The 27,698-nt window shown below is 56.6% G+C and overlaps 1 protein-coding gene across 7 annotated transcripts in view; it reads left to right on the top strand.

The window, feature by feature from the left end:
• SLC29A1 (solute carrier family 29 member 1 (Augustine blood group)) overlaps positions 1–27,698 on the top strand; it is a 34,514-nt gene that overhangs the window by 228 nt on the left and 6,588 nt on the right. The window contains exons 1-5 of one of the 7 annotated variants that reach the window (XM_050316936.1): positions 528–636; positions 5,853–6,017; positions 26,395–26,477; positions 26,973–27,054; positions 27,335–27,495. In XM_050316936.1, the coding sequence (XP_050172893.1) occupies positions 26,449–26,477; positions 26,973–27,054; positions 27,335–27,495 (272 nt within the window). In that variant the 5' untranslated portion in view covers positions 528–636; positions 5,853–6,017; positions 26,395–26,448. Of the gene's footprint in view, positions 1–527; positions 637–5,852; positions 6,018–10,828; positions 10,856–11,111; positions 11,131–20,064; positions 20,116–25,476; positions 25,598–26,394; positions 26,478–26,972; positions 27,055–27,334; positions 27,496–27,698 lie in introns of those variants that run through there. The other 6 variants (XM_050316938.1, XM_050316940.1, XM_050316942.1 and 3 more) reach the window with 6 other exon arrangements.

The raw sequence follows: 27,698 nt of genomic DNA, 5'->3' as shown, positions 1-27,698 counted from the left end.
AGCCAAGGTCTTGTCCTGCATTTTGGCTACTCGGCAGTTCTGCTGCAAGGTCACTGTGCAGCTGGGGGCCTGTGCTGAGCTCTGTAGCCATCTCACACTGCCTCCAGTCTGAGACTGGAGCTTTCCAGTCCCATAGCTGCAAGTAGGGTTTGGAGCCTGGCACCGGTGCAGGGGGGAGCGAAAAGGGGAGAAGCAGTGGCGGGACTAGCTGCCAGCGCCTGCCCTCCTTGCCTGGGCAAACTGGTAGCACGGCGATGCCCCCTTCCCGGGGCAGGCACCCCCGCCTGCTCCAGCGGGAGGGAAAGCAATGGGAAAAGCCGTAGCACCGGCCATCCCTGTGCCGAGGCTGCGGCAGCGTGGCGAGCGCTGCAGCATCCCTCTCGCTGGTGCGGACGCTGCCGCTGCGGGCAGCGGGGCAGAGCGGGGTGCGAGGAGTGAGAACACCGGGCTGCAGGGCAGGCGGCCCCGAAGCTGAGGGCTGTCCCAGCCCGCCCGCGAGGTGCCCTTGGCGCGTCGGGCAGCGCTAGGACCCGGCGTGCCGCGGCCGGCGCCGCTGGCACCGGGCGCTGCGGGACGGGACCGTGCCGTGCCGGCGGCGGCGCCGCGGGAAGGAGCCGGCAGCGCCCGGGGAAACATGTAAGCGACGCGGCGGAGCCCCGGCTGCCACGGGAGCGGGTGGGTGCTGGGGCGGACCGGGGCCGCCGGCAGCGGCGGCGGCAGCGCTCGGGGAAGCCCTGGCAGCCGTCCCGCGGCCGTGCGGGGCAGCCCGGGATGAGGGGGTGGCAGGCTGTCCCACCGGCTCTCCGACCCCGGCACGCTCGGCCCCGCTCCTGCCGGTGATGGGTGCTGCTGTTTTCCCTTCCCCTCCCTCTGCGGGACCCCCGCGGGGTTGGGCAGGGGGCCCGTCCCGAGAGCGCAGTGCCACGGGGCGGTAAAGGCCTCCCCGCCGCCACCCCCCAGCACAGGGGGGTGGTGTTTGGTTACCCTGCCCGTGCGGATGTCACTCCAGGGCTGACACGGCCTCTGCTTACGGCCCCGTCGCCTTCCTGTGTCAGTCCCAGCCTTCCGTGATCGCTGGCTTCCTCCCTGCCCCGATAGTCACGTATGTTCCTGTATAGCCCTGGGGGTGCCTGCAACCACAGGGAACACTGCCAGCGAGCCTTCCACGTTCCTGGAGGCCCTGGGGCTGTGCCATCGCTTGCCTCCCTGCCAGAGCTTCTTCTGCAGCCCCATTCGCCTCTCAGAGGCCTTTTGTCCCAATAGCTGGGCACTCTCCCATGACCCTTTCTATTTGTGGGCTGACCACTGGGAGCTTGCCCTCCGCCCTTGAACCTATCTATCCCCATGCAGCTCCTTTCTCCCCAGGCACCATTCCCAGCTGCCCTCAGCGTGATTTGGCCCAGTGCAGAGGTCCTGGCTGCCCTCAGAGTCCGAGGCATGGCCTCAGGCTTATTTGGAGGACCCTGACCTCATGTGCAGGGTGAGAGAGAGATGAAGGTGCAGGCAGAGCAGGGTTCGTGGCATGGCCTTTGACTCCACATCTGTGGTGCCTCTCCAGGTCAGGGCACTTCTCTGCTGTCCCCCTAAAGGTCTTAATGCAAAAGGTAAGAAAACAGGCTCCCCATTGCTGCTTGGTGTCCTTATCCCTTCACTGCCCTGGTGCTCTCTTGGAGAGGAAATAGGTGCTGTAGGGGCCGCAATGGATGGGGAAATGCAGGGAGCAGGGGAAGCTGGCACAACTGGGTGGTAGGAGATAGTGAAACTCATCTGTCATGGTCCTCAGGCTCGTGCAGGAAGATGATGGAGGATGCAGTGGAGGAGCACAGCCACGTGCTGCTGCTGGCCTGCTAGCACTGCACCACCTATCTCATGTACAGATTTACAAGAAGCCCCCACTCCCTGCCAGGAGTGGCTGGAGCATCCCTGAAGGCAAGCTGCATGGCACTGGGAGCAGCAGGATGGGAGATGCAGGCAGCAGTGGCAGAGCAGCCTGTCCTGCTTCAGAGCGGGCAGCCCTGCCCTGAGCTACCATCAGCAGCGAGCCACTCCAAGGCTCTCTGGGAAGCTAGGCTTTTGTGGAGCTCTTTTTCTTCTTGAGAAGCCTGGCTTTTTGCAGGGAGCCCAGCACCATCATGACTGCAGATACAAAGCAGGGCCAGCAGCAGTACTGCCGGGCACTGCACAGCAGCTCAGCTCTGCTGTGAAGCTTCCCAGCTCTTCAATACCGAGACACAGCACTAGCAAAAACCAGGTGAGACTTTTCTACCTGCTTGCACATTGTGGAGATGGCAGATTCTGTGGGGAGAGGGGAGAAGACAGAAAGTAGGTGATGTCTGCAGCTTCTCCTCAGAGGGAGGTCTTTTTGGGAAGCCAGCCACCACTGTAGTCAGGGCTGACTTTTGTCTTCTGGCTTGCCAGAAAGAAGATTTACTGGGTCTGGGCAGCAGTGTTAGAAGAGCAGGCTGTTTCCCTGGAGACTGAGTCCCTGTCAGTTGAGTATGGAGTCAGCCTGAGGCCATGAGCCCCTGGGAAGGTAGTGACAGGAACCCCTCTTGTCCCTGATGCACTTGGCCAGTGGCACAAAGGTGCTCCTGGATGCCTTATAGCCCAGGACCAAGGGGAGAAGCTGGCAAGCTGCCTTTTGAGAAGTAAGCTATGCTGAGGAGGTGCACCTCATGCCTTTCTGCGTCCCATCCCATCCCTGTGAGATTCAGGGTTCTCCAAGGATCACCCAGGACCTCTTTCTCTGTGGCCCACAGCTGAGCAGCAAGCACAGCCCTACAGGACAGGTACTGTGTTCAGGGTGATTGTCACTGTGTTGTATCATCATGTGATCCACCCTGACCCTGAAATCTGCTTCTTAACATTATCTCTGTCCTTCTGCACAGTGTGTTACCTACAAGCAAACTGCCCTGCTCCTTCAAACAGCCTTCAAACAAACAGGTTGAGCTTCTTCCCTGACTTACCTGAAACTTCCCTGCTTACCCCCAGATTTCCTGGCTCCCACTCATCCCCACTCCCCCATGGGTTAGCACAGCACACACAACAAGCCCAAACTTTGGGTTGCATTGTCCCACTTTGCTCACTTGGCTCCCAGTGCCAGTGATGCCCCCGTGCCCCTGCTGCAGCTCACTGCCTCCTCATCCTCACAGTGAACCCAGCACTCAGCCCTGTGCCTGTCCTTCCCTAGCCCCCAGCCCGAGGGGTGGCGTGGGATGCCTACCCGCTCGGAATGCAGGACCCTCTCCCGGCAGCCATCAGCTCCCCACAGCTGGGAGAACACCACTGCGGCACCCCCCCCCCCTTTCCGCTTTCCCACACTCCCTCCCGCATTCCGCGGAGCCGCTTAAGCCCGCGGGCCGGCTAATTCCTTCCCCGTGGGCTCCCCGTGCTGGCCGGTCACGGGAGGCGAGGGGGCCCACGGCTGCCCCGCGCCGCCGCCAGGGGGCAGCACGGGCACGGTGGGTGCGGGGGTCCCCGCAGAGCCCTCGGGGGTCCCCGCAGAGCCCTCGGGGGTCGGGCGGCTCCGCAGCGAGCACGGGAAGGGGCCAGGAGCCAGAACCTGCCCCCTAAGGGGACAGGCAAACTCTGACGGCTTCCCCCAGCAGCGTGAGCACGGGGCACTGCAGGCACCCAGCAGTGTTTCCCAGCCTCATGCCTGAGGGATGGAGGACCCCCCGGGGGTTCCTTCCTCCCTGGCCCGTGTTAGAGCATCCTCTGCCCGCGGGTGGACACTCAGCTTTGCAGAGGGGCTGAGGAAGGGAGGGAGGGAGGGCGGTCCCAGTGGTACTTGGATGATCCGCAACAGATGGACCACTGGTCATGGGTTCGGCCCGCCCTCTTTTTGATGTCCCATGGCTGTGTTCTGCCGGGTGGCCTGGGGGCCGCGTCTCGGCTTGGGAACCCATGGAAGCATGACTGGCAAGGAGAGGAAATGATCAACGGCTGGTACTGTTGGAAGCTGTGGGAAAGGGCTCTCCTGGAGACCTCCCTGGGGGATGTTTGGGAGCATTCAGCCACAGCTCTGCTGCTGATTCGCCCAAGGGGGAAAGCATGACAGGATGGGCTTAGTCTCCAGACAGGATTTAGTCAGCCCTGCCAGACGTTTGCACAGAGCGGAATTCCTCCACGCCAGCCAGCAACTGTCAGGTCAGGGACAGACACGGGGCTGGCATGGCTATGAGAGTTCCTGGGCCTGTGTTTGGAGCCCTTGTCTCTGCAGGTGGCCATGTGCCATAGTCTCCGTGGTGCCAGTGGCCACAGAGCCTGCCCAGGGAGGAGGCTGGATGGGAGAGCAGGCAGGTGCCTTGGCCCTGCGCTGCCACGCAGGATGGGCAGCCACCAGCTGCAGCAGCACTCCCTGAGAGCCGGAGCGTGGCCCTGCCTGCTGCCACCAAGGTGCCTTGAGAAGGCTGATGGGGAGCCATGGCTTCAGGCTATCCTTTGAGGCTGGGATTCACCCATCACCCAGAAAGTCATCTTCTGCCTTTTAGATGAGATCCAGGGAGCTGCTGGGCACCGTGCTGCACTGGGGTGGGAATAGGCTTTGCAGGGAGGGAGAACAGGACCACATAGAGGTGGCTATCCCTCTTCCTCTTGCCACGTTCCCTCATTCCCAGCAGCCCACAGCTCCCCTGTGGTGTTTTACAAGTGTGGTTAAGTGCCAGCCAGCTCCTTCCTTAATGGCTGTGCTCCGTCGTGGGAGACTGGCGCTGCCAGCTAAGGAGCAGGATGTGCCCCCGGCACTGCTTCAATGGGCCAGATGACCTTGACTATAGTGTGGGTCCCTCTGCCCAGGCCAGTTCCATCCTCTGCCAAGGAGACCTGGTGTGACTCCATGACAGAGTGACACTGGTGCTTGGAGTGGCCCGTCCCCCAGGACTACCATTTCTGAATGCCACAGAGTGTTCCTGCCTGTCTCCTCTGGTAGGCTGGGAGCCTAGCCTGTGTGTCTTGAGTTTACCCAGGCCTCAGCTCGGGCCCTGGCAGGTGGAAACTGTGTGCTGCGGGGTAACATTTTACCTTTGGCTGGTGGCTGCACAGCTGTCACTCAACTAGCCACAAAGCAGCTCCGCAGCTAATTGGTGTCATTAGGCAGTATTTACTGCTTTAATGCTTGTAGGAGTAAGCAAATGTGTAACTGGGGCTCAGGAGAGGGCAGCAGCAGTACAGGGAGGGAGGCAGCCAGAGGGATGGGGATGAAGGAGGGAGGGATTGCTCTGGGAAGGATTGCACCCGGGAGGTGGTTGGGATGGGAGACCTCAGGAGTGGCTTGGGTAGAGTGGCTTGTGTCCCCCTAGCCTGCCAACTGGGAGATGCCCCATGTCCCAAAGATGCAGCTGCTCCATCGGGCACAAGGATCACCCCCTGCCCCCCCGTCACGCCTTCAGCAGCCTGAGTGGGGGCTGGCTTTTAACTGGACCCCACTGTCCATGCCAGGCCCCAGGAGCCCTCTGGGCACCCCGGCCCCTTGCTGAGCTGTGCCGAATTAGGGGACAATGGGTTTTGTTTCTGCCTGCCCAGCTGGAAAACACCAGTGGCCTTGCCACTGCCATCGGGCTGGAGGCGTGCTGAATGGAGGCCCTTCCTTATCATGTCTCCAGGCTGTTTGCTCACCAGAGCTGTGAGTGCTTTAGGAGTAGCACTGTCACCCGTTGCATCTTGGTGACACCGTGGGGGGGATGCTCAGCATGGGGAGGTGGTGGGGCTGACTGGCTGCAGGTGCCTCCCTCTCCCCTGCCTCTCCTTACAGGTTTTCACCTGGGGCTGCTCCTCTACTGGCAGCGAGCTCCTGCTGCCCTCAGCCCACTAGTGAAGAAATCACAGGCAGCTGCCTGACTTTATCTCGGCAGGTCGGGTCGCGCGAGGAAGCAGAGGGACGACAGGGTGCTGAAGGTCTGCGAGGCTCCCTGCAAGCGGTGAGGTGCCAGCTGGATATCTGTGCCACAGGCAGAGCTCAGGAGGGTATTGCGGCCCACTCCTTCCCCACCTCGTCCCAGCCAGGCTCAGGCCATCAGGTGAGCATCACCTCTGCCCTGCCACCTCGTCCTGAAATGCAGGGCAGGGCACCGAAATCCTGGGGGATTACTATCAGGAGTCTTGCAAGCAGCAACCGGAGAACACCCACTCCCAAAAGGGGTCTGCCAGCAGCTCTTCAGCCAGGACCCTGCTCAAGGGTCAGCCAGGACCAGCAAAGGAACAGCCAAACTAAAACTGTCCCTGAGCCATTCGCTGATCTTGGCAACCGGCTGAGATGCTTTTTTTGACTATCAAAGAATCCAGGGTCGTTGTAGTCTCATTATAACTGGATTCACAGGAGCCTGTAGTGGTTTTTTTCCCCCACTGGCTAATAGGTTAATAACCTGCTGGCACAGCATCTTCTGTGTTTCCCTCCATGTGACTGATTAAAATGCCCCCTTCTCCCCCTTTCCCAATATGGCTGAGCTCCGCTGCCTTGTCACACGTGCAGAGAATAGGACACAGTTGCTAATCTGCTTGCCACTCCACTCCTGCCTGCCTGCCTGCTCTGCCTTTTAAACACACTGGCTCTCTGTTTCTCTGCTCCCTGGTGCCGAGGCTCTCTGAGCTGAGTTGTCCAAGCCTTCCTCTGAAATGGTGTGGGCAGCACCCCATGTAGGGAAATGCTGCTTCTGTGGGTCATGCATGCAAAGGGAAGGGCGTTTTGCAATGCAAAGGGGAACTGGAGGGCATGTAGCCCCTGACCTCAGCCCTGCTGCAGGTGGATGGCCTCACCATGCCTCAGTTTCCCTTGCCTCTGGCACAGGCACATTAGAGGGAAAAGGAAATCTCACTGCAGAGGAGGGATGGTGGGTTAATTAATGTATGGTTGCAAAGTGCTTGCAAATCTCCAAGGAAAATGGTCGACGTGGGTGCCAAGTGTAAAGGATTCTGGAAACACTAAGTGCCTGCAAATGCTGGCTAGCTCCTCAGGACCTAAAACTCAAATATTGCCCAAGAGGCACCAAAAATATTCCTTCAGCTCATGTGATGCATTATCCACTGCCTGGAATAAATCTCCCTTTTTGCTCTTGCTTTCCAAACCAGCTGTTTGTTTGTTTTCCCCTTTTGGATTTCATAGCTTTAGTTAAAGCAGGCAATTGCTCCAAGGGCGGGGGGTGGTGGTGTAAAAAAAGCAGCTTTTGTGCAAGGTTTGGCAGCAAGTGTCTTTGAAGGGAGAGCACTTCAGCACTTTGCCTGTTCGTTCTGCCTGTTACAAACTAGCTGTGGGTTCCAGGTGACAGCGACGCAGTGCCTGCAGCGCACGTTTGTGGTTTCAGAAGAAAACTCAAAGGGCTGGGCAGCCTGAGCCCCATCAACAAATCCTGGGAAGCATGTCTGTGGGACTCCCAGCCTTATGTAAGGGAGAGGCTTTGCTGGCCGCTGCCCTCCTGGAAAGCAGGGCTTTGCCTTCTCCCTTTACTCTGGGGAGCACAGCAGTCTGCCAACAGCAGCATCGTGTTTTGGCACCATGCTGCTGTTTTGGAGATGGAGAGGGTGGGAATGCAGCAAGTCCCTGGACCCCACTCAAGGCTGCCTTTTCTCCTTGCCCAAATTACACAGGGGAGAAACATCTAACTCTGTGTGCTGTACAGTGGTGGGCCCAGTACCAGTGCTGGGCAAAACACAGCTGTTTCCATTTTGGGAGCAGGAACCGTTTTTGTAGCTGCTTGCTTCTTCTAGGAGGTTTGTTTTTGTACACACGGAGGTGAAGATGATAACATGAGAGTCACTTGGGAGCAGAAGGCTTTGCAAAGGCAACACACTTCATCAAGATGAAGCAAGGCAGCTTGGCCCTGCATCAAGGGCTTGTGTTTGTTGGGCAATAAATGAGTTGTCACTGGCTGTGCAATTTGTTACCTTCCCTTGCAGAGGAGGTGTCACTCCCCTGCGACTGCATGCTGCCACTGGCACTGCACAGCCCAAGGACCTGCACTGCTCTTGAGAGCAGGCATGCTCCCTGAGGGGCTGAAGTGCCTCTCCTGAGAAGAGAACCTTGAGAGAGATGTGTACTGTCCTGCACCTGCCAGGGTTGGATTTTAAAGGACACTTGTGCTCTTCCAGCCTTAGCCTTCCTCACCCCACAGTGTCTTGCTCACTCCCGGTCTCCCGCTTGCCCGAAAGAAGACATCATTAGCCCCCGTCCTGCAGGCCGGTGGTGGGGGGGTACGCAGGTCTGTGCAGAGAAGCAGCCAGCAGCTCGTGCTGTATTTAAGAGCTGGAAGCTGCCTTTCTCCACGCCTCCCCTCGGGTCCATCTGCTGGCCTCCTGTCTGCCTGCGGTCACTGGTGGCTGAGACTCTGTTCAATGCTAATGGATTTCAAATCCCTTGTCTCCAGTGAGAGACATCTCTATTGAGGGATGTTGATTCCAGTGCTTGAGGGAGCGGCTGTGCAGACAGGACCAGAGCTGTGAATTAGAGAACATTTAATCCTATACTTTGGTGATGGTAAGTGCTATGCACCCTGCTGTTGAAAGCCTGGGGTGAGGCAGTGGCTACACCCACCCTGCCCTGAAGCGGAGACTTCCTGGAATATCCACTCAAAGGTAAATTTTGTGGTGTTTCTCCTCACAATGACATGATCTGAGACTATAATGATGCTGAGAGCCTTGTCCTGGCTTCTGAAAGCACAGTGGCACTTTGGCTGGGCACTGCCAGTCTGGACCCTCAAGTTCCCTCAAGTGCTCAAGTTTCCTGGGGAATTTGTTCTCACAGCTTTTAGCCTGTCCTAAAGTTGGAGCTTATGTAGGAAAAACAATTATAGAGATGCTCAAATTTTAGCTCATGCTTCTAAGCAGCAAGTGTGGACATGCTGAGGAGAAACATGGGGCCCAAGGTGCCATGGCATCCATGTCTCAGGGATTGCCAAGGAGGCTCGATGGCTTCTGTGGGTGACAGTGTGGTACATCTCAAAGCTAGAGAGGAGGTGATGTGAGACATGCCGAAGCAGGCAACCTTGCTTTTCTATTTGGTTTTTGCAGAGGAGATAGGAGGTAGGAGAGAAGAGACAAGGTGAGGCGAGTGGACAGAGGAGAGGTTTTGTCTCTGTTGTGGCTTAACTAGAAGATCTTTCAGATCAGAATGGCTTCGGGAAAATGGGATGAGGAAAGGCAGGCCCAGGGCTTGTATTCATCATTGCCTGGGGGACACAGAAGGAGCTTTAATTGGAGATGAGAGGTTTTAAATTTAATTTTATCTGATATGAATCTTACATTTAAGAAAAGAGCCTCCTGTCTTACGATCTGACAACATTTCTGGTGCTCACTTCATGTTTTTAGTGTACCCTGCTGACTTCAGAAGCCCACGACAAATATCTAGCAGAAGCACAGAGGGAGAGATCCAGCTGCACAGTCTGTTACCAAGCAGATCAGTGAAGAGGTCTCTTCCTGACGGTGACACTCTGCAGTGTCATGGTTGCAGCTCAGAAAGCAGTGGTAGCTGTCTCAGCCCTGTTCCCATTGCCTTTTTTTGAGGCGTTAGGGACTTTTTGCTTACGTGGCAATGTTTTGTAGGTCTGTCTTAAAATACAAGCCTGCTGCTTGGATTCTGCAGGGAGACGTGTGTTAGAGATCATCGCACTGAAAGATCGTGAGGATGGGAATATGCCAGAGCTTTCGGGGGTGTTTTAACTTCTGGTTTTAATTTCTGAACCAAACTGATCTCCATCTGCAGAGAATTTTCCGAGATTGTTTAGTAATGGAACAAGTGTTTTCATGGTCAAAGCTGCTACAGGGACTTCCTGGTGCTGCTGCCTGTGGCCACACAGCAGAGGTAAATGGAGAGAGCCAGAAGGGCCCTGTGTTCCCGGTGGAGGAACCTGTAAACACCTAGCTTTATAGGAAAATTATTTCTGCCGCTGTTTAACTGCACAGATATGAGGTGGAATTCAGGTGCAGTCCGTGCACTTCCTTTGCTGGGGGACAAAGTACCCCGGGGACTCCCACAAGTCTGCACTTTAGTTAAAGGACAGGCTTTTATCACAGTGGAGTAGATACCTATTCCAGACAGATAGGAGCCTGGAGACGGCAGTCTGAAAGAACACAGAGTTTGTGCATGCCCTTTGGATACTGCATACACATGGTATCTATATCCTCTGAATACAGGGGAATTGCTAAGTGTCAGAGGGCTCTACACACTGTCTGCCACCCTGGTAGCGCCGCCCCAAATACACAGTGCAAAAGGCTGTCTTTAACCCCACTCATAGGATCATAGGATGCTTTGGGTTGGAAGGGACCTTAAAGATCATCTAGTTCAAATCCCCCTGCCATGGGCAAGGATGTCAGCCACTAGATCACTAATTCAAGACAGTTTTACATATATACATATGTATATATACACATGTACATGTGTGCGTATAGGTGTGTGTACACATTTATGTTTATATATATGTATGTGTATGTGTATATGTGTGTATATAAACACACATCTATATATACATATATATATATAAATATGTCTATATATTACACCCTTAAGTGGTGATTGCCAGCAGAGAGGGTTTTTTTCTGGATTAGAACTCAGCATGGGAGACAAGTGAGGGACCTTGCGAACAGGGCCAGTTCACAATCCAGTCAGAGCCATGATTTAATGCATAGCTCATTTTAGAGCTATCGTATTTAGTAATGCATAGATATTAACTGCAAATCCGGCGCTGGGTGCAGCTCCGGAGTTAGAGCAGGGGTTTCGGTAGCTGCCGAGCCGTGGGCCGGGGGGTTTCCCGCCAGCTGCGGGGCGTGGAGACGCCGGTAGGCGCGGAAAGGGGGGGAGCCAGGGGCGGGCAAGGCCGGGAGCAGGGACGGCAGCAGAGCGCGGGGCGGTGCGGGGAGCGCGGCGCAGGTGGGTTCGGGCTGAGGCGCGCACGGCTGCCAGTGCCGGGGTCGCGGCTCCTCTTACTCCTTCTCCCCCGGGGGCGAGGGGGGACCGGGAGGGGGCGGGAGGCGGAAAACCCGCCGCCTCTCCCACGCGGGGACCGCGTGGCACTGAAGGCGGCAAAAGAGCGGAGGAGGAGTTTATAGAGCGGGAGGGAGGCGGTGGTTTCCCATCCGCACCGGGGACAGAAGGCGCCGGAGCCGGCCGGCAGCGGGGGGCAGCGGTGGGCGCCCGCCTTCCAGGTACTGGCTCACAGTCGCCGAGCTTTTGGCCATCGCGGCTCCCTCCGAGGCTCCTTGCGGATTTTCAAAGCTGCCCGGTGCGTGGGTTCCTCTCCGGGAGCCCTCGGAGGGAGCGGGCGGGTGTTCCAACCTCAGGACCCGGCGCCAGAGCGTGGGGAGAGGCGGCGTGCAAGTCGCTGCTCGGAGTGGGGGCGTGCGGGTGTGATGCTTAGATGCTGGTTTTTGGGACGGAGGGTTTTCTTCTTCCCTGCCTTGAACGGCAACTCCAAATCCCCTTTCATAGTTACTGCCGCGGGGAGAGCATGTGGTTTCGGGGATGCGAAGTGGAACGTTCGGCGTGGGGCTCTGGGGATGCGAAGAGCAGTGATGCTTTGATTCCTGGGATGCAGGGTTCCAAGGATTTCCAAGGGGTGTGTGCGGCCGTCCTCCGGCTGCAGAGATGCACATCCGTGCCGAGCTCTCGCCCATGTGCACGGCAGTGTCTGCCAGCATGCCGCAGTCGGCGGGTGTTGCGAGGCCCCGCCGGCAGCTGCGTGGGCAGGGTACCATGTGCTGCTGTGCGAGAAGCGGGGCAGAGCCCCCTTGTCTGGCAGAAAAACTGCTGGCCCAGACTTGCTCCAGGTCCTGCTCAAGAAAATGCTCCCGGTTAGCTCTGGGATGCTGTGGAAGATTTCAATGAGTGAGTTTCTTTCCGTTTCTGAGCAAACCATCAACGTTGATGGACAGCCTGGCCCAGGCAGGAGTGCCAAGAGCTCCTGTAGAGCCCTTTTGTGTTATTCTCCCCACCCCGTAGTTAAATCTGAGCCTCACACCCGCGATAGGTGCTAATACTGGCAAACCAACACCATCCCTGCCTGTACTCACTGCACTCCCATCTGCCTCTTGGGAATGGGCTGTGGAACTGCGGGCTGTGTGGGAAGGCAACAGCGGCCAAGCCCTAGAGCTGTGGGATCGCAGACAAGTAAGACTGTATCCTTGATCCCCAAGGCTAGGGGCTCCAGGAGGAATTTGTGCAGCTGTTGGCCACAGCTGGATGTGCTTCCCGGCTGCTCCAAAGCAGGAAGCAGCCAACCGGCCCCTCAGTTGCCTGTTGTGAGCAGACACAATTGAGGGACTTCTGTGAATGCCGACACCGGAAATCCCACTCCCCTTCTGCACCTCATCCCAGCTTGGTGGCATTGTTTCCCTTTGCCAGCCCCGGCTGGGCAACCTCAGGCTCCTTCAAGCCTGCCCTTCACTACAAAGCTGTCTCAGGATGTGACTGTGCAGGGATGCTTTTCTCTTGGGTACACTGGTTGTCTGAGTGCAGCTCATGAGCTGTTGATAGTGTCGGTCCAGTGCCAACACCACACGTGTGCCCTCCAAAGCACTCCTGCTCCAGCCATTGCCTTTTGCTGGAAAAGACAGATAGGCTTACTCTTGGCACACCGAAAAGGTCTCCACAGAGCAAAGGCACTTTCTGTTGAGCACTGAGGGCCGTAGCGTCGGCCTCAGAAGATGGTTTGCTGCGTGACTGTTCCTTCTGCAGCTAGAGCAGACAAGAGGTGGGAGCCTACACCGTGCCAGGTACCTGGAGTGAAGAGGCTGAAGAAATTCACTTCAGCTTGAATCAGCAAATGTAGTGCCAGCACACAGGGCAGTATGGCACCTCCATCCTACAGTTCCTTTTCTCCATTCCTCACCAAGCTGTGTAATTAACTACTGGCATCAATTCTCCAGCATGGCATCCCTGCTCTCATTATCTTGGGCTGGGAGGTATTACTGAGCCTCTTCCTCTTTGAAGATGAGCCATGGGCTTTGTTCTTGCCCTGGCATGACCAGTCTCATTCCTTGTTGTGGTCTGGGGGTAAGCCAGGGTGCAGAGGACAAGGCACCCTTTCACCCACTCCCATGCTACACCTTCCTCACTCTGCCCAGCTTAATTCCCAGCTCCCCTTGCAGAGACAGGGCTTGGGGACCAGCTCACTGGGACAGAGGAAGCCCAGGACCACCTGTGTGCCCTGTCCAGATGAGAAGGCACCAGCTTCGGTAAGCCAGCAAACAGCCTCTGGTGCTTTCTCTGGAACACATGCAGATCTTGGCTGGTTTTGTTCAATGTAACGTCCAGGCCTTTGGCAAGTGTTGAGGAAGCTGCAGCCCCCAGTCTCATTAGCAGAGTGCTATTTGCCTGTGGTCCTTGCCAGCTCCTTACTGACCCCATGGTGTAAACCTCGCTTACTTCCCTGCACCTTCCTGAGCCTCCCCAGCACCACACTGTGTCCTGAGGCACCTGCCAGCCCAGCATTGCACTGTTGGGGCTGCAGGACTGACAGCTCTTGGAGTCACATCTCCCTGCTAACTGGTACTCAGCTGCCAGCAAGCTGAGGCACAAAGTACTATGCAGAGTGAGCGACACACATTTGCAGATGGGCAGGAGTCAGATTTTTACCAGCCACACAGCTATTAGGATTTGATTAAGCAGTTTGATACACACTAATTGTTTCCTAGGTTAACAGTATGCAAGATGTGGGATGGGGAAAGAAGTGTGCAGAGTAGGGGCAGGCCCTGGGTGGGTTTGGTTACGTCAGGATGTGTGGTCCAGAGGGACTGCAGTGCCCCAGCTGAGGTTGCAGCACAGTACTGCACCCCATCTCCCACTCCAGATTCTGCAGATCCCCTGGCTGGGGAGGCTGTAGATGGGCTCTGGGGTCCCCATGTGGGAGCAGAGCCATGATGCTGCATGAGGAACGTTTTCAAGGGTTGTTGCTCCCGTGAGACAAGGGAAGCTGTTGTGTAGGAATAACACTAATAGCCCTTTGTAACTTTGTTGGTGATGGTGGTGGTGTGAAGAAAATCACTGTTTTGACCTTTTGGTCCTGCTCTGGCTTGGAGCAGGCTTTTCCAGGTCTCACTGATCCCCAAGAAAGGAGAGGCTCAGATCTCTGGGTATGTGTAGCTGTCATGCACTGACTGTGACACAAATTGTTGAACCTGGCATTCTGGGAGCAGTGCTCAAGGTTCTCTTTCAGTCTCTTGGCTGAGATGTGGGTGAGCATGGTGAGACTTCATCTCCAGGAGACTGGCTTTCCTTGAGGCCAAAGGGGAGCAGAGACCTTTTGCCTGCCTGCTGGCTCATGCAGAAGTCAACAGGAAGTCAGGCAGGTTTCCGCAGAGCCTTCTTGCCTTCTTCCCACCACACGACTGCCAGTGAGATTTGCTTTAGTTCAGTTCATTTAGGACTTGTCTGATAGGAAGGCACCTCACTGTGAAATTTCCAGCTGGAAATTCATGGCGTGAGCAGACCAGGAAGCTGCAGAGGGAGGAGGCAGGCAGGGTCTGGAGGTGAAGAGCAGGGAGTGATGTGGCTGGGTGGAGTGGAACAGCAGGACCAGAGGGACACACAGTCAGCCAGTGAGTAGCCCGCTCCGGCCACATACTGAGGCTCAGCCACAGCAGCAGGGCTGTGTCATCAGCCTTGCTGTGACGAGGGTGAGCCATCAACCTGAATGTGTACCTGCACTCCCAGACTGACACTGTAATGGCACCAGTCTCTTGCAAGGCTGCTGGGGAAAGGGGCATCCTGCCTGGGCCACCCTGCTTGGCTTCTCCTGCTGCTTCCCAAGCTGTGGCTCGGAACATGGTCCTCACTCCTGCCTAGCACAGCCACCCTCTGATATCATGCAGGGACAGAGAGCCAATTTACACCTCCAGCTGAGAGCTAGCTCACTTGGCTCAAGACAGTGAGGGCTTTGGAGTTTTGCTACAAATTTGCTCATGGTCTTGGGAAACCCTCATGAGAGGAGCTTCCCAGTTTAGGCTTGGGGATAACCCCTAGAGAACAGTTCAGGGAGGTGGGAGGGACTGGTGGCACATCTTGCTTCTCAGTCGTGGCCAGGGCTCAGGGTTGAAGGAGATGCCAGCCTTATCTGCCTTGCTCTGCTCTGCCTGCAGTAGGCCTTGTCTTTGCCTGGCCTCAGGACCAAACTGGGGGCAATTCCATTTTTTATCCTCCATCAGTGCTGTACCCTCTTGCTCTGGACTGGATCTCTGCCCCCACAGAGAGCCCGCTGCTGCAGGATGCACGCAGAGCATATGGTGCTTTCAGCCCATCATGGTTTGTAAGTGTTGGGCTGTGTCTCGGGATGGCAGGGTTGGGTGGGTCTCCATGGCGTCCAAAGAGAGTGGGAGCGTTATCCATTAACTACAGGAGGAGGCAGACCAAAGGCAACACAATGAAGCTATTATGAAGTGATCCACCCTGCCCTTCAGCTTCTCCTTCCCGTCTTCACACCCACTACTTGTGGCAACACAAGGCTGGTGTGTCTACGTGGTGAACCACATCAGGACATTGATCTGCCAGCGTGTTCCTGGAGGCAGCGGGTGCCCAGGTGATGCAAGGCAGAATCCATGCCTTGCGGGGGGGTGGTGAGAGAGCTGCTGAAAAGCACCACACTCCCTGTGCCTGGCCTCTGCAGCTGGGCTTGCTCCGACAGTGGAGCCTTCAACCTGAGACAAAACCCAACAGCAGTAAATAGCCTGGCCACCGATATACAAACACAGGTTGTCTGCTACCAGCTGTCCCTCCCTTTCTTCCTTGTGGCTGTGAGGGGGATGCAGTGTGTCAGAAGGGATTGCTTCAGCAGGGCTCAGCCTCTGGGCTCCCTATTGCCCAGCGTCACTGTGGGAGTGCATCAGCATCCCAGTGTGGTAAGACACACAGGTAAGCCTTGACAGGGCATCTTGCTGGATGGCCAGCCCACCTCAATAGGGGTACAGTAACCTTAGGTCTCCCGGCAGGGCATCTAGAGCTGCCCTCATCTCCTCTGCTCCCTACATTACCCTGGGGCAGGCTGGGAGGCTGCGAAGCCTGTGAGCCAGTGTCAGTGGCTGCAAAGTGCCACTTCCACATGGGCAGAGCACTCAGTGGCTCTCATTCAGAGTTCTCTGTACTTCCCCCAGGCATCCCTGAGGATGCTCACAGTCCCAGGCAGGCTAGGATATCATGGCTGGGGTACACTGGGTAGCGGCTGGTTGCACAGATGTAGCTGGGATTTGGAGGGGATGTGACTTGCTCTTTCCTGACTTGTGGTTGAGCTCATAATTGTTGGTTGTGTGGGAGACTCTGTTTTGACGGGATTTGGGCAGACATAGCAGTGAGCTCCCCACCTCCTGTTTGCTCTCTCTGCCTGATCCTACTTGCATAAAGATTTTCCTGTTTGCCACGGTTTAGCCAAGGCCAGTGCCAAGGGTGGGAGGTTTGGGTTCTGACTTATTCGCTCCAAAGGAAGTGTCCGCCTCAAGTCTTGCTTTGACTCCACATGTGAGACTTCAGTCCTGCCAGGCTGTTTGGGAAAGCTGAGTTATTCAGGGAGGAGGGAAGAGGGTGCCAGAGATGGTGCTTACGCCCTGGGTGTTTACTCTAAGTTCATTGCTTGATCTATGCCACTGACGGCATGCTGCCTCCTTGGCTTTCCATTCCTTGGAACACAGACTGTGTGCTGCCCACACAGCTCTTCTGTGTCTGCCACAGAACAGGGATATGGCAAACCCAGCTCTCATCTTCCCCTCAGGCAGCATCTTCCCCTCAGCCCAATTTAAAATCAGCTGGGAAATGTACAGGTGTGTGTGGTTCCTCGAGTCCCTCCAGCTCCTGGGACTTGTAGGGATAGCTTTACCCCACTGTTAGGAGATAGCTGTAGCTTTGGAAGTGACTGGAATTGGGCATGTGCCCAGACAGGGCATCCATCCCTTCTGCCTCCATTTGTTTCTGGGGATTGTGGGGTGCCCCCTGGCTGTGGTAAAGAGGGTTTTTGAGGTGTGGGGAGGTGACAGACACTCCTGTCTCCTGGAGCAGAGCCATTGTATCCATTGTGAAATAGCTGCATTTAGCAGCTGAAGTCTGTTTGGAGTTTGCAAGATGCTGTGGCTGTCCAGGCAGTGAGAACGATCTTGGCAGGACAGGCGGCTGGCAGAGAGACCACATCGGAAGGTGACGGGTCCCAAAACCTGCTTCTGTGCTTGCCATCCCCTTTCTCAGTAGGGCTGGGGACATTTCATGCCAAAAGCAGTGGTCAGCCGGGGCCCCTGTTCTGAGCTGGCCTGCATGCGAAAGGCCACTTTTCCGGAGACCCAAAAGAGCCCATGTATTTCTGTCCTGGCCACCGGGCACAGCTGACATGCAGAGGATGGAGCCAACCTCGACTTGCCGCAGGCCGGTGGTGGTTGGTCCCGGTGTGCCTGTCCCGGCTTCTGCCTGCGGAGAGCTGCTGCTCAGCCGGGAGGAATTGACCCTCCAAACTGTGGGAGCCGGGGAGGTGGAGACACCAGGGGAAAATTGTTTTGTTCTGGCTCTGTTTTCACTCTTCTGTCCTCCACTAAATTGGAAGCAGATGTGCAGCCTGGACCAGCCTCTGAAAAACAGTTGGGGGGGGGGGGGCAAAATGACCTCTGCCCTTGAGCCAGCCCCCAAGCAGGGCTGGCAGCCTGCTGCAGGCCTTCTGCTGGATCGTCTGGATGCAGGGGCAAGGCTCGCTCCATCCGGCCCTGGGGATGCTCTCCCACCCCCTCGGAGGTCAGCAGTTCAGCAGCTCCCACTGGGTTTGGGTAGCTCTTGCTTGCTGAGGGTCCTGCTGGCTGGCAGCTCTGTGCCTTTGCATCTGGTTCCATATAGGAAGGAACTGGGGCTGGAAGGACAGCCTCTGTCCTGCGAGGTGAAGATGCTATGAGGTGCAGGAGGTGGCCGGGTGGCAGCAGACAGGGCGATGCTGCAGGCAAGTTCTCTTACTGCTGGTTGGCAGCCAGCTTTTCCTGCCCTTCCAGAAGGCATCACTGTTTGGGGATGAGTGAGTGGGTCCTGGGCTCAGACTCTCCTGAGGAAAAGAATGGCATTTGGGGTGGGAGAATGGCTGAGCTGAGCCCTCCAAGCCTCCTCTGTCAAGGACTCTGTGCATGGAGGATCTCCATGCATAGTTTGGGGAAGAATTTCCAGGGACTTTTGAACTTGCCAGTGATTTCACAGCCCCTCCTGTCTTGTCTCTCACTGCAGGACTGTTTTGAGGGCCTCCTGGCTGGAATGTAAGCTGTCCCCATCCTTCTCCTTCAGACCCTCAACTGCAGGTTTCTTCATGCTCAGCTCCCTTATGTCGTTCCTGGCCTGACTCCTTCCTGGGTCTACCAGGTCTGAGGTCAGTCCTGGGGCCAAGAACACAAAATAATGAAGGAGGAATCATCTTCTCTCTACATCCCAGTACCCTGGTGGCCACCAGTGGCAGGTGTCATCCTCCTGCAGTCCTGCTCTCCCCCTCCAGTACTGCTCCCCAAGCAGTGACATCGGGGTAGCCATGTGTTGCTGATAGATAAAGCTCTCCCCTTCCAAGCCCAGGAGAAGGCAGGGTATGGAAAAACATGTATTTCTCCTCTTTCATTCCTTGGCAGTGGGACTCTATCTGCTGGGTTTTTCTCGCATGCGTTCATTGAGTCCTTATCTTCAGACTTGTCTGGCTACGAGCTGTTTTGCTCTCATCCTGCTTTGTTGTGTGCTTTCTCTTTACATGTCTCACCTTTCCTCTCAGCTGCAGACATGAGGGGGAATAGGAACATGGTCCTGTAGGCTCAGCCCATCCCTCCGATGTGCTTTAGCTGCTGCCCAAGGTGCGGCTAACTGAGATACCATCTGTACAAACATAGGCAGGGATTCCTCTTGAGCAAGCCTGACTGGGAGAGAAGTACTAAAGCAAAAGAGGTGCGTCAGACAGCCATGCCCCTGGGGGTCTTACCTGAATGGCTGCCCCAGCCCATCAGAGAGCAGCCCTCTTCCCACCTGACTGGGTGAAAATAAGGAGTGTCACCTGCCTGTTGGAGTGGCAGGCAGGCAGGCAGGAGCCAGAAATATGCCTTGTGCTGTGGCATGATTGGGATTGCTTTTACCTTCTGTGCATGGCTGTCCTGGCCAGGGGTGGGCCTGTGCCACCACTGCATCAAGCCCTGGGTTCCTCCATGCAAGGAGGACTCGCTTCCAACTTGGGGCTGCCTCTGGCTGCTCCTTGTGCTCCCATCTGATTTTTACATTAAAGCTGTCCTGTTGTTCTCCACAGGGGTCCTGTAAGGTTTTCTCCATTTGGAAGCGGAAACATAGCTTCCTGCCATTGTGCTTCCCACTGCAGCCCCCAGGTCAATCCCAGGGGAGCACCCCTTCCCGCAGCACCCCCCTCCCCATGGCCCCTGGCCAGCACTGGCCATTGGACCCCTGGGGGGCTTGGAGCAGTCCTGTGGATGTGGGCTGTGAGGGTCTGCCAGAGGATACTGGGAGACCATGAAGGTCTGGGCTGAGGCATCCCTGTGCTCTCCCCAAGTCCATGATGGTCCGACGGAAAGCCATGGCCAGGGGTTGAGAGCTTGGTGTGAGCTTCTGTGCATGCACGTAGTGGATCACCCTGTGCCCCTCCCCATCTCCCTGCAGCTCCTGGAGGTGCTGAAAGCCGTCTGGAAGCATCGTCCAGGTCCTGGAGGTGGTTTGTGCCTGGGTTTGGAGGTTTTGCAGCGGCATTGGCCTGAGCAAATCCCTCCCTCTGCCCTTGGGAGAAAGGGTCTTCATTTTTCTAAATTTCCAGCAAATTGAGTCTGAATCTAGCCCTAGAAAAATATGCCTCCCCAGAAGCAGATCAGGGTGGTAGCTTGGAGGGGACAGTCTTTTTCCCTGGGAAGAGTGGCCTGAGTGGGTGCCATCAAGGAAAACAGCTTCTCAGAAGAGCCCCTGTGAATCCAGTCTCCTGCGATCAACTTATCTCTCCTCCTCTGACGCCTGCTCAGAAATGATGTCCCTCCCTTAGCTCCTGCCCCCCTGCTTCCCACCCCAGGCACTGTATCTCCTCCTGCACCTCCAAACCACTGGCCTTGGAACAGGCAGCTTGCAGGGCTTTTCCTGCCTCTCCAAAGGATGCATCATCCCTTTAGTTCTGTGGACTGAAGTGACCAGGAGCAAGGGGCTGGGACCACCCTGTCCTTCTGGTAAGCTTCTTGCTGTTACATTACGATGTCCCCCTGCAAGCGTTTGACGGGACACTGGGCAGGAGAACTCATCTCTGCTCCAGGGAGATTGTGTGGGTGCCTGGAGGGATTTTCTCTGGCCAGGTACAAAGTTGTGCCTGGGCTTGAGCACTCGCCATGTGGTGAGGAGAGAGGTGTGTGGGTTTGTTGTGGGCCTGCCATCGCTAAGGACCCCTCAGTGGTGTTTGGACAGTGATATGCCAGGGCTGGAAACCGACTCAGCAGCCTCGGTGGGGATGTGGATACCGAGGACTTCGCAGAGCTTGGCAGTGGTTGGAAGAGTCCCAGCTGCGTCACCTGCGGTAGTTTTAGGGCTGGCTCTGCCCTACCACTGCCCTTTCCCTGATGGGATACTTTGGGACAGTACTGGAGTCCTAGCAGGCCCTAGGGAATTTGCTGCGTGGCCAGATCGCTTTACCTGCTGGGGGCAAGGGCCCCCAGGGAGCCTCTCAGGGCTCCTTGAACTCTCCAGATAAGGGACTTTGCAGCCGGCTGGTGTGTGCAGTTCAAAACACACCGCAGGGCTGAATGCTCGACCCTGCCAGCCGGCAGCCGAGATAACAGCGGGTGCTGGGAGTGGGGTCAGTATCCGCAGCTTCTGCTTTGCGGGGTGTTTGCATGGTGGCTGCTAGTGCTGCAAGCCTGAAGGCAGAGGGGGTCTAGAGCTGCCTCTCCTTTTGCCCGTGGAGGAGTGAGGAGAACCAGGTGAAGCAGGTCAGAAACATTGTCCAGGGATCTTCATTCTGTGGGGCGAGGGTGCTGCATGGGGCACCTTGCAGGAGGTTTGTTTTTTGTTGGTCAAGCCCTGGCAATGTAGAGGAGTTTGTCTGCAGACAGCAATGCAAGGGAGAAGGCAGAAATACCCTCTTCCTGCTCACCTGCTATTCCCCCTCCTCAGGACGCAGGCACGGGGCAGTGCTGGGGGAGCAGATGGCACCGCAGGGCTGTTTCCTGAGAGGCAGAAAGGAGAAGAATAATAGGAAGTGCTATCAGCTCACTGATGGAAACTGCTCACAAAGTACTCCAAGAGTAGGAAACCTGCTGCAGGCCACTGGAGGGATGGGGGATTGGAGGAAGAGACCCCATAGCAGAAAAGCCAGTTGGAGCTTTTGCCTTTCTGTTTGCTCCACAAGAGCCTGAGCAGTTTCTTCCACCTTCTTTTGAGGGGCTTCTCAGAGCATCTGCAGAAGAAAAGTTAGAAAGCAAAGGGAAACAGCAACAAGTGGCTCGGGCCAAGCGATGTTCCCCTGTAGGAAAGGGAGGGTGAAGCAGCTGTCTGTCACATGTGGCCTCTGGTCATTCACAATTGCCCCAGCCCCCAGGGACTGGGAGGGGGGAAATACGTGACTTTTGTTTCTAAGAAGGGCTAGAGGGAACTTCAGGGAAAAGCTGACTGCCAGATCTGCTGTGTGTCCTGAGTGCCTGTGCAGGGCAGGGTCTGTGGGCAGGGGAAGCTCCTGCCAAAGGGCCCCCAAGATTGGAGCAGCGCTTCGTAGGGACTCTGGGCTCATAGTGCCCATGCTGCTTCCCAAAAAGAATGCCAGTCAGCTTTCAGCCCAGTTTTTAAGGGAACTTGCTGATCGAGAGAGGAGGTCCTTACATGGCCCCATAATTAGTATGAAAACAGGAAGGACGGTGTAGGAGTCAGCAGTCAATTTCTGCTGTGGAAAGAGATCTCTGCATTGGTCCCATGTTTTTTCAACACGCTCATGACCTGAAAAAGGGAATGAGCAATGAGATGTCAGGGCTTTGCTGAGGTGATTGGATTACTCAGGTTCATGGGGACAAGTGCCAGCTAGGAAAGAGTACTGACAACAGTTACAACACCAGGCAGTAGGCAGATGAAATTCGTTACAGATAAATATCAAGTGATAGACAAGGGAGAGAGGTAAAAGGCCCCAAATCCACAAACAAGATTATGCTGTGAGCTGGCCACTCGCAGCAAGGCCTGGAGCTATTTCAGATAGCTTGATGTGCATAAAAACACAAATGGAATCATCTTTGTGAGTGACAAAGCAGAAACAAAGCAGGAAAGCCTTGTGCCACTCTTCAAATTGGTGTCTCACCACTGCACAGTCCCTGTGTGCCCCAGCACCAGCATCTCTGGAAGAGCTGAGGGGAGCTGGGGAAGGTTTGGAGGAAAGCAACAAGGAGGACTGAAGGCGTGGAGCCATGCCTGAATGACTAAGTGAGCTAGAATTTCTGTTTGGAAATTGTGCTGTTGGGTGGATACAGTCCACGTCTGTAAAACCGCCACTCCAATGTTCATCCACCCTTTGATGTCGAGGGTGAGGGAGCCCTGGCTGAGGCCCTGCGTCCAAGGGGAGCTGCTGCCCCCTCTCAGAAGCTCCTGAGTTAAATGGGGAAGTCATATTTCGCGGAAGCGAAACCTGCCATGGCCTACAGTGCATGTGAACAGCGTGTCCCTTCCCTCTCGGACAGTGGGGAACAGCTGAGGAATTAGTCTAGGAGTGTGCCACTTTTGCCTTTTCCTGGCATCTGCTTTTTCCTCTGATGGAGACCAGCCAGATCGGCCTCTGCTTTTACCCAGGGTACCTGCCTGCCCTTATTTTGGGAGGGTTTGGGTTTGTCTCAGCACCACGGTAATGGTGCACAACTGCGCACACTCATGCTTCTTGTGAAATACAAGCGTGTGCCTCACAGCTGGTGGCTGAAGGTGGAGGCAGGCAGGACGCTGCCCAGGAGGCTGGTTCCCTGGACCCCTGGTACAAGGTAGGAGGATCCGTGAGCAGCGTGGTCGGAGTTCAGGCACGCACTTGAAATACCGTGAAATGGGCGGTCTTGGAGTGTTTCCCATCCTCCAGCAGCGTCATGGCCAGCAGAGTTTCATGTGACTTACATCCCTGTGCTGGGTTGTTCTGTGCTTGCAGGTAAACCTTGAGGGGTCTCCAGATCAGCCTTCCTGCCAGGAGGACTGGGATGTGCCCAGTGGACAGGTGGATGTAGGGGATGGGGTGTAGGCTGGTGAGGCAGCTGGCCCTGTCCCATCTTGGACGTACTCGAAGGAAGTACTGACCTTATGCCTGCAAAGTGATCCCCCTACAAGTGGTGTCAGGAGGACACGAGGTGCTTTACCATTGAGTCTGCTGGCAACCCCTTGGTTAGAGACAGCAAGGACACTGCTACACTTGGTGTTGTGTAAAGGGCTTTTCTTTAAGGAGCTGGTGTTTCTGGATATAAACCCATAGCGTGCCTACATGGCACCGTGGAATTGCTCTGGAGTGGGAAGCCAAGCATGCACTATGCTTGCCCCCAGCGAAGGCAGCAGGAGCATGGGAAAAGGGATGTGTGGAAAGGGAGAGACGCGGAAGTGTCTGAAGCCGGCTGACAAATGTCTCCCTGCAGGTGTGGCTGTCCTGCAGCGCGGGTTTTTCCGCGGAGGCTAGGCAGTTTTGGTGGCAGCTGGTGCTGCTGTCAGCTCCTAGGGCTTGGCTGGCAATGGGACTGCGCGTGGGCCAATACCGCAGGTGTCATTTAGCATCTGTCACGGCCTTTGTGTGGCATGAATCGGCAGTTAAAATTGTGCCATCTCTTGTTTGTACCTGCTCAGAGGTGCTAGCTACCTGTGATTTGTTAAACCCACTCCTTGTGATCTTGCTCCTTCCGCTTACACATCACTTTTGTGGGGATAAGACAGACTGCTCTATGCCCAGGATCAAAAGGGATGTCCTTATGCCAAGGCCCCACATCACTCCTCCTTTTCCGTGTCCCTTAGGATGTGCAGCCACCAAGCTGGTGGCTCAGCTAAACACCGTCAGACTCCTCTGGGAGGTGGTTAGAGCTGTGCTGCGCCGGCTGGAGGGCTGGCATCTGTTCCCACGTCCCATAGGGTAGGGCTGCTCTCCCCACCGTGGGAGCAGGGCTGCCACCTGTTGCTGGTGTTGGTTCATGTGACCTTTTCTGTTTTAGGGTTGTTTGTAACAGCCAGCGGCTGGAAATGTTTCCTGCTGTAATGACTGCTGACCCGTGCACCCTTTGGCAGGCACTGTCTCTTTGTGGAAAAAATTAGGAGGCACTTAGTGAAGTGAGATAGAAAACAAACATAGCAGGCAGGAGACTGCGGCTGGGCAGCGCCTGCCAAGGAGGCTGGGCTCCTGATGCGGGGATGTGGGCACTCTCCAGGCGGAAGCAGGAGGCGGTGGGAAAACAGCATGCCAGAATGCCCTGCCCCAGCACCCCCGGAGTCCTACTCCCGATCCCCCCCACACCTCCTCCTCAACGCCCCCAGCTCCTGCCATCTCCTGCACGGCACTCTTCCCTTCCTCCCTTCCCTGGACGCCTGGGCAGCGTGTAGTACCACACACTTGGGCCGTGTGCCAGCTGTGGTACCTGATACCTCTTCTCCTCTTCCATGGATGCCACTAGACCCGCAGGGCTCCAGCCCGCGTGACTTGAGCCAGGGCCTGACGCTCACTTCTAAGAGCAGGGGGGTGTGGAAGCAGGGGAAGCACTGCCTTCAAATACTCTGAACACGGGGCTTGCCCTGGCTCTGTCCTCTCTCCCCAGGTATGTCTGTGGGGTCAGTCTCTGCTCCTGTTTCCTGGGACACCGATGTGACCGGGTGGGGGCTGGAAGAGGGGCCAGGGGCTTGTACAGGCAAGGGGCAGCATGTTGAGGGCTTGCTGGGGACCAGCTGGGGGAGCTGGGGTTCTCCTGCCTCTTTTGGGTTGAGATGTTTGCCTGGAGATAAGCAGTGACCTTGGTGGGGTTTCTGTGTGCGACGTGGTGACAGTTGTGCTTGCAGATTCCCCTGCTAATCCTGGGCTGGGGCTTGGGGTGTCTCTTCCCCAGAGGCACTGGCAGGTTGCCGCGAAGGGATTTTGGGATGTTTTCTCTGGAAGCCCGGATGGCTTGCAAGGGCAAGGCAGGAACTGTCATGCTCCAAAGCTGTCTGCGTGGGAAGGGAGGGGAGCGGTGCTGCAGATGGCTCCGACATCAACAGGGTGGCTGGCACCTGTCGGGTTGGCAGGGCTCTCAGTCCTATGCAGGCACACTGTCGTCCTGCTCTGGCTTTCCCAAGCAGCCAAGGGGCTTCCCAAATGCCTCTCCACATCCTGCCGGCTGTGTTTTGGCTCCGGCATAACTCAGACTCCGCAGCCTGCAGGACCCCGCCGCGGGAGGAGGCGATCTGTGTGCAGAACCACACGGGCACCTGTGCCAGGGGACGGGCTGCGCTGCCTTCAGTGCGGGCAGGGGCTGGCACGAACTACAGATCCCAGCATGCCGCTGGCTGCCTGCCTCCTCCTCCGCCCCACCTGGCAGGGTGCAGGCAGGGATGCTGCGGGCGGCGGCAGAGCGGGCGTCCGGCGGGCATGTCCCGGGAGGGCCGGGGACGCGGCGCCGGCAGCCCCACTGCAGGTGAAGCCCTGGGAGAAGTGCTGGAACACCCCATGCGGCACCGCCCGGACTGGAAAAGGACAAGGCAGGCCTGCGGCTTCTCCAGGGCGGTTAATCCCGCTTTGCCCTGGGAACCGGGGGGGGGAACTGGGGAGGGAAGGACCCTTCTCCAGGCTCCGGAGACTGCATCTCTGGGGTTGTCTGCCGGGAGAGTGATGTCTGAGCAGTGCAGGGACTCGGCAGGTGGTGATGGGAAAAAGGAGCGGTAGGTGCCTGGGAGGGGACAGCAGTGCCAGGTACGCCCTTGGCTTTTCAAGGTGACCCAGGAAAGGAAAGGGCTGCGAGAGCCCCAGGGAAGCGGAATTGAATGGAAACGGGGGATTTGCGTGGTGGTTCTGGCCGGAGAGGCTGCTGAATTAAATGTGTCTTTTGTGCTGCCGAGCCCCAGGCGTTGGAGGGAGGTGGGGAGGGCAGGGCAGGGGGGGCAGACACAGCCCACTGCGCACATGTTTCACTCACAGCCCCAGGATTGGGGACATAGAGCTGCAGGCTCACAAATCCTTTAAGAGCCTGCTGCGAGCAGCTGGGCAGCCAGCATGAACAGCCTGGGCACCTCAGGAAAGCAGTTTCCTTTCGGAGGGAAGAGCTTGATGTGCCCGGCCAGCAGAATAAGGCTATGTATCACAGCCCCTCAGCTGAAGGACTCCGAGCCACAGGTTTCCAAAACTCCCGTGCTGTGCTCTCATCATTTCCTGGGCTGGTGTTTGGCTCCCAGTACTGTGGAGCACTTAGCCAGCAGGATGGATTGGGGTTAAAACCAGTGCTGCCCCTGCCTGGCTTGTGTCCCTCACTCTCCCATAAAATCTTCTGTTTGCTTTCTAGACGGAGAGCAGCGACAAGACTTGCTGGGACCTGTGCTGACTCTTGCCACACAAGATGACAGCAAGGGATGGGCCCCAAGATAGGTAATGCTGGATTCTAATGTAAGGTGCGGGGGCACATCCAGGATACCAGGAGGTGAGGGAGGACAAGGAGACGCAGCATCTGGGGGGACCACCACTCCTGCATGCTCACTGGGCTACCAAGCTGTCCCTTCTCTCTTATGTTTTCAGTAGCAAATAGCCTGTAAACAGTCCCTTGTGACGGGACACACCTGGGGAGCCTGACTCCCTCACAGGTCTGGTGAAGTCTGCTGCATATCCGGGTGCCACATGCTAAGGAGCAGTCAGCATCCCCCTGCCTTTGTACCCTACTGCTGGGAAGGGCCTCCCACGGCCCCTCTGCAGTACCACATCTCCTCTGGCACTCCAGGCTAGCAGGGGCTGTGGGGCAGGGGAATAAATATCATCTTCCCTCCTCGTCCTGATGCCTTCCACTGTGGGGCCAGGGACAGTCAGAAGCAATGTCTGTCCCCTACCCTGCCCAGCATCCACCTCCAAACTGCTCTGTCCCCTCCACAGGTACAAGGCTGTCTGGCTGATCTTCTTCATCCTCGGCCTGGGAACGCTGCTGCCATGGAATTTCTTTATGACTGCCAGGGAGGTGAGGGCTTCCCTCTGTTGTCCATGACACTAATTGTCCCCTGTCATGTTGAAGGACCATGGTGTAGGTAGGTGTGTCAGCAAGGCACAGCGTAGAGCTTCTGTGTTGGAGTGCAGGGGATACCAGCAGGGGATACCAGCATGTGTGACCTGGGTGGGACGAGTGGCACTGAGGCGGCAGGAGGGATAAGCGTGTGTCCGGAGGGAGGATAAGGGTGGTGTGTGTGTGCTGGGGGGAGGCCTCGCAGAACCTCAGCCTCAGCAGGCTCCTTCCCTTGCAGTACTTCATCAGCCGCCTTAAGGACCCGGAGGAGATGAGCCATGTCACGAACCAGACCTCCAAACCCTCCTACTTGGAGTCCATGTTTGACAACTTCATGACTCTCTGCGCCATGGTGCCCCTCCTCATCTTCACCTGCCTCAACTCCTTCATCCACCAGCGGTGAGCCTTGCCCTGTCCTTGCCCCTACCATCCCCCATAGGGCTGCCCAGCCCTGGCCTGTCCTCTTGCCCCAGCACTGAGCCAAGCTGCAGCCTGTTCAGTCAGGTCAAAGGCAAAGCATCCGTCTCCTGTCCTAGAGTTTGGCTGCAATTCCTACAGGAGAGCTCAGTCCCAGCCTCACAGGCTTTTGGAGGGGTGGGTTT

Source organism: Myiozetetes cayanensis, unplaced genomic scaffold (assembly GCF_022539395.1).
Source record: "Myiozetetes cayanensis isolate MyiCay16 unplaced genomic scaffold, myiCay2020 scf2-11, whole genome shotgun sequence".
Taxonomy (NCBI): Eukaryota; Metazoa; Chordata; class Aves; order Passeriformes; family Tyrannidae; genus Myiozetetes; species Myiozetetes cayanensis.
This window is presented reverse-complemented; position numbering and strand designations above follow the sequence as displayed.